This window comes from Anopheles aquasalis, chromosome Y (assembly GCF_943734665.1).
Source record: "Anopheles aquasalis chromosome Y, idAnoAquaMG_Q_19, whole genome shotgun sequence".
Classification (NCBI taxonomy): Eukaryota; Metazoa; Arthropoda; class Insecta; order Diptera; family Culicidae; genus Anopheles; species Anopheles aquasalis.
The window spans coordinates 737501-747500 of NC_064879.1; the positions used below are offsets into that span (position 1 = coordinate 737501).

Consider the following 10000-nt stretch of genomic DNA (forward strand, 5'->3'; position numbering starts at 1 on the left):
CCCTTGTGCAAAACAGGGACGTAGTGAACGAAGCCATTGAAGTGGCCGGGCCCGGCGCTAACTTCTGCAAATGGCGCAACCCTCTAATTGGTTGCAAATGGCTAAATGGGAGACACCCGACCGCGGGGTCGTCCGTGCGGCTTTCATAGCGGACTATTTAAAAAAAAAATGGAGGCGCATGGTCCTATCAATGGAGGCGCACGGTCCCGATAGCATGAGGTGCGTGCGGGGGACACTCGCACCGCCCAGTTATCAATTTTGGAACTCTCTCCATGCCTCTCCTCTGTCTGTTGCAGTTTCTGTTCCAACCGGGTGTGATGGTGCACGACCGTAGCACGACCTTTCCTGGTGCTGTTGCTGCTGCTGCTGCTGCTGCTGCTGCTGCTGCTGCTGATACTGGCTGACGTGCTTCACTGGCAAATGATCCCTCGTAAGCACACACAGACACGCGCACACTCGTGCGTGGTTGATCGAACAGAACGGAGAAGCGGGCGAGAGCGAGTTTCACTACATTCTACCCTGCACCCGTCGCCGAAGCCGCCGAAGAAGTATTTTTATACTTTACTCTGTACACGCACACACACGCACTCACGAAGGAAGGGGACTAGACCCAGGGACACAGGCAAAAAGAACGAACCCAAAATGGGTTGACGACGCTCTTACTTAGCACCACCAGCAACCAGCAGCAGTATGCGGCATCAAGGGGTACCGCACCGAACCGTGGCCAGGCAAGCCGCGAGACGTGATATGATCATGCGTACTGCATAGTGTGCACACATACAACTGGATGATTTGACACAGCAGGGATGCGGTTTCGGAATGAAGCAGGACTCGAACAAAGTGCCAGCAACAGCAACAGTAGGCAGCAACACAGTCGAGCAGCAACGACCCAAATACCAAGGCCGTCGCTGACTTGGCGACCTCGTAGGAGCGACAGGAGAGGAAAAAAGGGCCACGACTAGCAACAGCAGCAGCTGCAGATCCTCACAGGGGAACTCCAAACCAGTGGCAGAGAAGTAGTAGTAGTGGTAGCCGTGCCGCTGCTATTGTACAGTGCAGGTGATACCAGCACTGTTGCAGTGCTACTGCTGCTACGGATCGCGAGCATTGAGAGCGCGCTCGATTCTGGTGCTGGGGTTTGCCCGGGTTCCCTGGGACTATGCCCAGAGAGAGAAAGAAAGAGAGAGAGAGAGTGAGTGAGAGAGAGAGAGAGAGAGAGAGAGAGAGAGAGTTGGAGTCGGAATGGGTTCGAGGTTCGTCCGGAAAAACGAATGATGGGGTGAGGGAGCCACATCCAGAGAGCCCAACACACAAGAATGTTGCGGAATTCTAGACCAGGGCTAGGGTGGCCGGAGTCTTATTCAACTCCTTTAGAAAAAAAACCCCTTCAGCACGGAAGACAAAACTGCGCTAATGGCCGACTTGGACTTGGAGTTTGCCGGCTTTGCCGGGGCAGCACGAGAGAGGTAGCAGTTGAGCTAAGCAACCACGGTGGGCAACAACTGCGGAACTGCGAACCTGCTGGCCACGATATGACTCACCTACCTGGTGCTGCTGCCTGCCTGCCTGCCTGTCCTTCTTTGAGGCTGAGCAATGAGCCCTTTATATCGGCGCAACGTGCTGAGGCACAAAACAAAAGAGCGTGAACACGCGACGCACGAGAAACGGAGCGTCTAGGAGTCTGAACGGTACTAGGAGTCCCTGCTCGGAAGTTTCGAAACGCTACACCGTTGGAAGGACCGAGTAAACAAGGATACACGAGAATGCGGGCACAATGCGCTGGTGAGGTTTTGCACAAGCAGCCAGCCAGCGAGGAAGTCAACGGACACAAAGTTAGTGACCAAACTGCAAACACACACACAACAATACGCACACACATGCACACGTGCGTTTGCTGTATACGTGTGTGAGAGAAAGAGAAAGAAATAGAAAGAGAGAAAGAAAGAGAGAAAGAAAGAGAGGAAGACAGAGAGAGAGAGAGAGAGAGAGAGAGCGAGCGAGAGAGCGCGAGAGAGAAAAAGGGGAGTGCACTGAGGGAAACGTAGCAAAAGAACCACTCTCCCCCCTCCCCGCCCTCCGCTTCCTACATCAATTATGCGTCCATCCACCTCTCTTCCGTCTGCCACCCCGAATGGCTTGGTGGACCCAATGGTGGAAAACTCGGGGAAAAGCGGGGTTTCTTTTCACATGCGACGCGCATGTCCATGGTGGATGCGCACTAATTTCCGCTCCGCTCGCTCGCTCGCTCGCTCACTCGCATCACGCTCGTAGCGGCATGATGCCCAAAAATAAAGAACACAGTAAATCTAGAAACTAGGTCGTAATAAGGTTCTCTTTCGGTCAACCTCGGCCGACCTGTTTTTACACACCGATCGTCAAGACAACGACGACAGCGACCGGCCACACCTCCATCCGCTTGCCAACGGCAGCGCACTCTGCTGCGAACAATCTCCCCGTTAGCACCCGCCGGTGGTTGTGGGTGCTCCACACCGCAGCTTCCAATACCCTCGCTGGTGCCCGGCAAACGCCCAAGGGATGCACAGAGCTGTGAAGTGCATACGGTGGAGAACTGACTTGTTGGCTCGAGTGATCGGGGGTACAGGGACAGGACTGCGGCAAATTACGCGGGTTGTTAGGAGCGTTGGGTGGGCCCGAAATGCATTGGCCACGCCAAAAGCAGGACGGTAGTGGCCAGCGCAAATGGCAAGGGATGGAGCATGCATTATGTAAAGCAATGGAGCGAAAGGCCACAGTAAAAGCCACAAAACACGCACACATACACACGCCCGCCCACCTGCGCACACAGACACGCACGCACGCATACTCCCGCAGTTTTTCGGGTTGGAAACGTTCGCCATGACAGTTCGGTTTTGTTTGATCAAATGTGTCTGGCACTCAAGGAACTCGGGCACACCGATCGGCCACCATGCGTCCAATTATATAGGTGCGTGTGCGCCTCCATGCGAGATAGCTGCCTTGGTATATTTACCTATACACATCCCTCAGAGTCTATCCACCAATCTATCTATCGATTGATCTAACTATCTATCTATCTATCTATCTATTCATTAAACTATCTGCTGGTCTGCCTATATGTCTATCCGCTTATCTTTCTATTTGTCTAACTGTACATCTATCCATGCTAGCAATCGATCAATCCTTCATCTGATCTTTATTAGTATGCGGCATTTAAAATATAAAAAGAAAATACATCATTGCCGATGGTTCATAAACTAGGGGTGGGAGGGAGGGTTGAATAGGACAGGGGGTATTTACTCACTGTATCATGCAAAACGTGCCGCTGGCAGCCTAATAGTGCATGCCTTCCATGCCCATTCTATACTGCTTATTATGAGTTATCCCTTACTGCTGCATTGCAGTCGACAACCAAGGATCCAGCTTCTTCGCTGCCAGCCAACAAGACTGGCTTGTATCTTGAGGGGGGGGGGGGGGGGGGGGGGCGGGGGCGTGATTTTCCGTGAGTGATTTGGTTGCAGACCTTACCAACACACTGCCTGTGACTTTGTGACCATGGTGGAGTTGGTATCATGTCGATTATTGTACACGAACATATCAGTAGCAGCAGCAGCAGCAGCAACAGCAGGTTGATAGGGGATGCGAAGTTAAGGTAAAAGGATGATGGTGAAGTTGTTGCCGTTGTGTTGTTATTATTGTCGTCGTCGTCGTCGTCGTCGTTGTTGTTTTCGTTGTTCGAAGAGGAAAGAAAAGGACGAAGAAACAAGCGTTAATGTAACAAAACAACTACACCAACTTTGCTCGCTAGAGCAGATACTATTTTTACTAAAGAAAAGAGAATCTTCCGAGCAGCCCAGATTTCATCCGGGTAATGAGAGCGTCCGTGCGTATCTGTGTGCATCTTGCTGGCAGAGTGTGTTTAGTGCGCTGAGGAGAATTTTGCCTGAGGGCTATCCACCATCATGCCAGATATGCTCGCCACGCCAGGCCCCGCGAGCGCTGGTCACTAGAATCCCAAAAAGACCTACTGCCACTACGACACTAGGGCTCGTGATACGATCGACACCGGTTGGGCCCACCGCAATCACACCAACACATTGCGCACTTGCCACCGACAGCTAGCTACACTGATGGTGGTGCTGTTCCTCCACCACCTCCTCGTCCTCCTCCTCGTTCTCCTCCTCGTCCTCCTCCTCGTCCTACTCCTCTTGCAACCGCTGTTTCTAGGGCCTGTTTCTAGGGCCAGGTGTAAGCTGGTTGGGCCAGCAATTGACTTGGCCCCGGGAGAGGCTCTGAATTCTCTGGAATAGGATGCACGACAACACCAGCTCGAGCAATGCGACTAAGATTCAGCCAGCCAGCCAGCCAGCCAGTCTGTCTAGTGAGCGATGCGATGCGAGCAATCTTCGCTATGTGCGCATCGTGAGGGTCGTGACTGAGCGCCCTCACCAACCGCGGTACTCTGCTGATGGTGCCACGCGGCCCTTCTAATACAACCGCCCACCTCCAACCCACCACCACACCACAGCATTCCCTGCCCCAATCGCTGTGGATAATAGAAGTGTGCCTGGACCTGCAACACTCTCTGCTTTCCAGCTGGGGAAACTTGGAAAACTAGGGATGGAGGGAGGAAGGGAGGAAAGGGGGTAGGGGGGGGGGGGGGTAGGGGTGGAAGAAGCGCGCAATGGAAAACCAAACGGATACACGGGAGCAGGGACCGCACCTTCGGACGCACCTTGGACCGACGACCACGTACGCTCACACGCACACACATAATACACACGGGGGCGCACCGGTCTGGTACATGTTCCGCTTCTCTTCACTGTTCCAGCGCTAGACAGGGAGGCAACTCCAAATCCGGATTCCGGTTGGAAGGTTTATGCACTTCTACTACTGTTCAGTTCTGGCTCAGACTGACATGAGCGACTACTATTTGACCGAGCTGACCGACACGGACTTCGATTGCGAAACCGCCGTCTAGATGAGCTCAACTCGAGTGTGCAAGAAATAGAACGTAGAGAGAGAACGAGAGAGAGAGAGAGAGAGAGAGAGAGAGAGAGAGAGAGAGAGAGAGAGAGAGAGAGCACAAAGGGTGAACGATACCCAGAGTGCGAATTAGCATCTCTCCTCTATTACCATAATAGTCCCAGTTTTCCCAAGTTTTCTCTCGGTTGTTTCACTAATTTTTCGGTACGATGATGCACTAGCACACTTTGAGCACGTAGTCTTACAATATCTCTCTCTCTCTCTCTCTCTCTCTCTCTCTCTCTCATTTTTCCTCCTTTTTAAGCAACCGAACACATTCTACTCGCGAACACATCCATCGCTTACCGACGGATAACCGACGGATCGTCTACGACAAGCGCATCCTCGATTAGGCCGGGGATTCCAAACGGAGCCGAAGACGGATGCGCGCATGCGCATCCCTGGCCCGTCACCATCTTCCTTCATTTTTCTTTTCTCTCCGCTCTCTATCTCTCGCTTCGTGCGATAATTTTGAGAAAATTCAAATTCTCAACTAACCATTCCCGATGGCTCCAGCAAACATTCAAGCATGCTCTCCTTCAACTTCTCTCTCTCTCTCTCTCTCTCTTTCTCTTTCTCTTTCTCTTTCTCTTTCTCTCTCTCTCTCTCTCTCTCTCTCTCTACATCTCTCGCTCGTTATCTATTCATCTATCTCTATTTCTTTCTTTCTCTGTTTCATCATTTGCTCCTTATCCCTTTGAAAGAAAAGTGAGTGCGGCTATGAATATGGTACGAAAATAGCTACGAAAGAATGAAGAAAAAAGTAGCTGGCTGGTAAAGCTGAGCAACGCATATACGAGCAATTGTTTTCCTCACAGCTCACGAGTCCACTGTCCAGGGCAGGAGCGTGTACTCACTCACTCACGCACGCACGCACGCACGCTTGCTTGAACCCTCTATCGGTAGTACGCTCGGTCACGGTCACAACGAGGCTTCGTTAGGATGTGCCTCTTGCTGCAGTTTCCCAATGATTGATTGGATTAGACCTCTGAAGTGGAGCAATTATGGCGGGCGGCGCTTCTCCAGACCCCCCCCCCCCCCCCCCCCCCCGACCACTAATCGACAAGATAGATGACCTCCTCCCCAACAACCACCCCAACAGTCAAGCCTTTGCTTCCAAAATGGGAAGGTGGGAAGCCACCTTTCCCTGCATTTACGCTGGGCTGCAGGCATGGTGGGTAAATGGCTCACGTAATGGTGCCATTGCGTGCTGGTGAAATAGATATTCCAGGTTTTCCCGATGCCCGGTGGGTTATGTTCCAACGTTTCCCCAAAAATCACAAACACACACACATTCACAAGCACAAGTACACTGGCGAAAAGAAACTTACCAGTGCCTGCAGTGGCTGCTAGCACTAGCAGCACGAGGAATCGTCTGGTCAACAGCGTTTTCAAGTGGTACTTGGTGGCAAATCGCGCACTCGCACAACCTGCGCCTTGCTTCGCACGTTTCTACGACGACGGGAGCAGTTTTGTTGCGACAAACCAGCCAGCAGTAGCAGCAGTCATGGAACGCGTGCACAAGAATTTCACACTTTCCTCACCCACCACAAAAACATCCGACGTCTTCGTTCGATCGGATGGTCCCGAAATCCCAAGAGAGCTGCTATCGTTTCGCATTAGCGCGGGGCTGCTGACCTTCGTATGGCCACTGGCACATGCAGGGAGCGTATGGTTTGGTTGGCGTTGTTGGAGCGGTCGCGGATTAGCGCGAGCGACACACAGCCCCACAGCGCAAGCCCAACTTCCGGACCGGAGTCCTTTTGCTTGTTCGCTGAGCGCGCGCGGTCTCATCTTGCAACCAATCTGCCCCTTTCCTCTCACTCTCTAGGCTCCCCGAATCGCAATGGAAACGACTCTTTGGGTGGCTCTTTGTCCATGGCTCCAACAACAACGCGGAACGCGATGCATACAATATCTCTCATCCTCTACTTTTCTCTCTCTCTCTCTCTCTCTCTCTCTCTCTCTCTCTCTCTCTCTCTCTCTCTCCAAAACCCAAGAGTGGCATAGATGGCCGCTATGCGCGCGTGCGTACTGGTGGTCCCGCACCGATGTCCGTTCCCGGGTGAAAACGAGGCGAACGTTTGGGGTATGATTCCGGAAGGATCGCAGCCGTAATATGTACCTCATCCTGCTACTGCAGCCAATTGTCTCGCTTCTATCTAGCGAAATCACTGACTACCGGTGTGCCGGGGGGTTCCTTGCTGCCACCTGGGTCTTCCTCCGTTTGCTTTTTTGATTACAATAATTTCGCTGTCCCATCAAGCATCAGCCACATGCATGCTCCAGTGCACACAAATGATTTCCTGCTTTTGGGGGTTTCCGCTGTTTTCAAGCCAAGCCACTGTTCCAGCGGGGCCCCATAAAAGAGCGGTTGCATATGCCTACTTAAAACTGTAAGGCGACACACCAACATGCTCACTGCAGGATACTACGCGATAATGGCGTCCTACAGATTATCGTGATCCGTTTGAGCCGAGCTTCAACTGGCCAGCACTGCGATGCTGCGAGGTGCAGTGAGAGGTTCATATGAGTTTCCTCCCGTTGCAACATGTTGAGCACTGAAACGGGGGCATCATGTAATTGCAGCAAATATCCAGACACCTGCCATGCCATTCACCAGCAAGCGGGAAAACTGCGACAACGTTTTCCAACGTACTACCTGGCGAATAGAGGAGTGATAGTGAAGGCGACAAACTTACTAGCACGGCACGGCTTTTATAGTAGAAAGAACAGATCCTGGATTGCACTTTTAACTACTACCGATTGACTGCACCCTACCGTTCGTGTGTACATTTGCTACTGTTTTTATTAATTATAGGACTATTTTTTGACTAGACCGCCGTTGAGCTGCAAAACGTAAACATTGCAACTGAACTCTCTTGACAGCCTGGACCAGTCTAGTGAGCAGTGAGAAGGTCTTCTCACTATAGAAAAGTTGATTCTGAGTTGATTCTATTTTGATTCTGCCATATAAGAAATCAATGCAAATCGCCCATTAAGGTGCTTATTCTGTACAGGCGATTTCGATGGCCTCTAGACGTTCGATGATTCATGCGAAATTCGAAACTTCAACTCGTTGTTTCGAAACGTTTCGAAAACAATAAACAATTGAAAATGACAGTTTGAAGTAAAAAAACTGTGAATTAACTTGATTTTTTCGGTATCAAAAACGACTTAACCTTTTTAATAATAGTATACGATTAGCAGGAAGAAATTTTTAGTGCATAATCAGGACGTTATAACCGATTTTCAGATCAAACCGTTCGAAATCGATACTCGATGTAAACAAAACGCCAGCTGTCGATCACAAAAATGCACTCGACAGTAGGCGATCGTGAACACCAAAATGAACACAAAATGAACCAAATGAATCATCGCCTAGAGGCCATCGAATTCGCCTGGTACAGAATAAGCACTTAAGAATCATCTTAGAATCAAAGGGCCGAAACACCCAAGAATCAACTTCGTGAAACCCGAACGCGAACCCGAACGCAGCCCCCCCCCTTTCGTGTGCTCTCGTGTGCCAGTAAGCCCCACCCCTTTTCTTTTTAGTCTCCCGCCGTGATAATGGCGAATTAAAATGCATGCGTGTGCGTATCAGTAAGCCACCACACATACGGTGGCATTTATTCTTTGATTTCTGCACACTAACATTTTCATGGCACTTTACTGCGTTTTTCATCCACCCACTGCTTTCGTGATTCCGTGATGCGTGCGTGATCCGTAGTAGCTGGCTTCATCAAATGTCCAGTTAGCTTCGTCGTCATCACCCCGGAAGGAACCTTCGCTCGCGTTCGCATCGCCCTTCTGCCCTTGCGCCTTTTCCGTCTCCGCGTAATTGAAACCCAGAAGCTTGCGTTCGTTTTCGTTCGCTCTTCCTCTCCCCGTAGACAAACCACATTTTCTGCTGTTAAGGCTCCTGTTAAGGCTTAACAGGAGCGCGCGCCATACAAATTCTCCCCTGTTAGACATTAACAGGAGCGAATTCGAGCTTCTGGAACTCGACTCTAATTCCTTCCTGTTAATTTCTAACAGAGGAGAATTTGTATGGCGCGCGCTCCTGTTAAGCCCTTAACAGGAGAGAGAAAATGTGGTTTTTCAACTGGGCTCTTCGCATTCCGCCCTTCCTTCGCTGCAGCCGCGCTCCACAAGCTCGCGCGCGAGAAACCCTGTCCACCTCGCGGTTTCTTCCGCTCTTTCCCCCACTGCCTACGAGCGGTTTCATAGTTAGCGTCGCGCTCGCCTCTTCCTCGTTCCCGGGGCAGCCTCGTTCATCGTCGCAGGCAGCGAGGGGTTCTTTCTCAGCCGCCGCAGCCTTTCTCCCGCTACGTCGCAGGCAGAGGGGAAGCCGGATTGTTCACTGGGAAGTGGTGAATTTGCTCGAGATGTTGACGATCGAGCAGTTTCCCTCGCCAAACTGCTCAAACTGCAACTGCTCGATCGTCAAAATCTCGGACAGTTATTTATCTCACTCTGCCCGATTTCCTGTAGGAAAGGGTGAGTGAGAAAAGGCATGGGTTTAAAACCACCGTGTGTGTGTGTGTGTGCGCGACTCGCCTTCTCGCTTTCTCGCTTATCTCTCTTTTTCTCGTGTTCTCGTGGCTGAGCGAACGAAAATACGGGCATTGCAAGGAGCTGCATCGAAAGATCAGGGAGGCCAGCGAAAGAGATATACGACGGAGAAGCCACGAACAGCGATTGTTGAGCAGAGAAGAACCGCAGCGTCGCCGGGAACAGCCTGCCTACTGCGTCGTTGTCTGTTCCTGTGAGTGTTTTCCTGTGAATCCCTGCATGTTCTGCTCAAGCTGAGTTAGAGGTGATTATCCTCCTGCACGCACGAAAGCCGCACGAAAGCCAACAATTGGTGGCTGCGACGCTTGGGTGAATAGGCAGGGCAGGGGCAGGGGCAGACCTGAGTCCGAGCCGTGTGCATCCCCTATGTACGTGCGTCCGTAGGCGAGATAGAGTGCGTGCGTGCGTACGTGTGCTTGTGTGT

At 51.5% G+C, this 10000-nt stretch overlaps 1 protein-coding gene and 1 long non-coding RNA gene across 4 annotated transcripts in view; one reads left to right on the forward strand and one right to left on the reverse strand.

Annotated features, from left to right (window-relative positions):
• LOC126579590 (uncharacterized) overlaps positions 1 to 7841 on the reverse strand; it is a 9292-nt gene extending 1451 nt beyond the window's left edge. The window contains exons 1-2 of one of the 3 annotated variants that reach the window (XR_007608454.1): positions 7704 to 7841; positions 3281 to 3521 (exon numbers count right to left, since the gene is read on the reverse strand). This is a non-coding gene — a long non-coding RNA (uncharacterized LOC126579590). Of the gene's footprint in view, positions 1 to 3280; positions 3522 to 4711; positions 4957 to 6332; positions 6638 to 7703 lie in introns of those variants that run through there. The other 2 variants (XR_007608452.1, XR_007608453.1) reach the window with 2 other exon arrangements.
• Positions 7842 to 9389: 1548 nt separating this feature from the next.
• The window catches only part of LOC126579704 (mucin-5AC-like), a 5683-nt gene continuing 5072 nt past the window's right edge, over positions 9390 to 10000 (forward strand). Inside the window, exon 1 of the mRNA XM_050243249.1 lies at positions 9390 to 9462. Coding sequence (XP_050099206.1) covers positions 9390 to 9462 — 73 coding nt within the window. The remainder of the gene's footprint in view (positions 9463 to 10000) is intronic.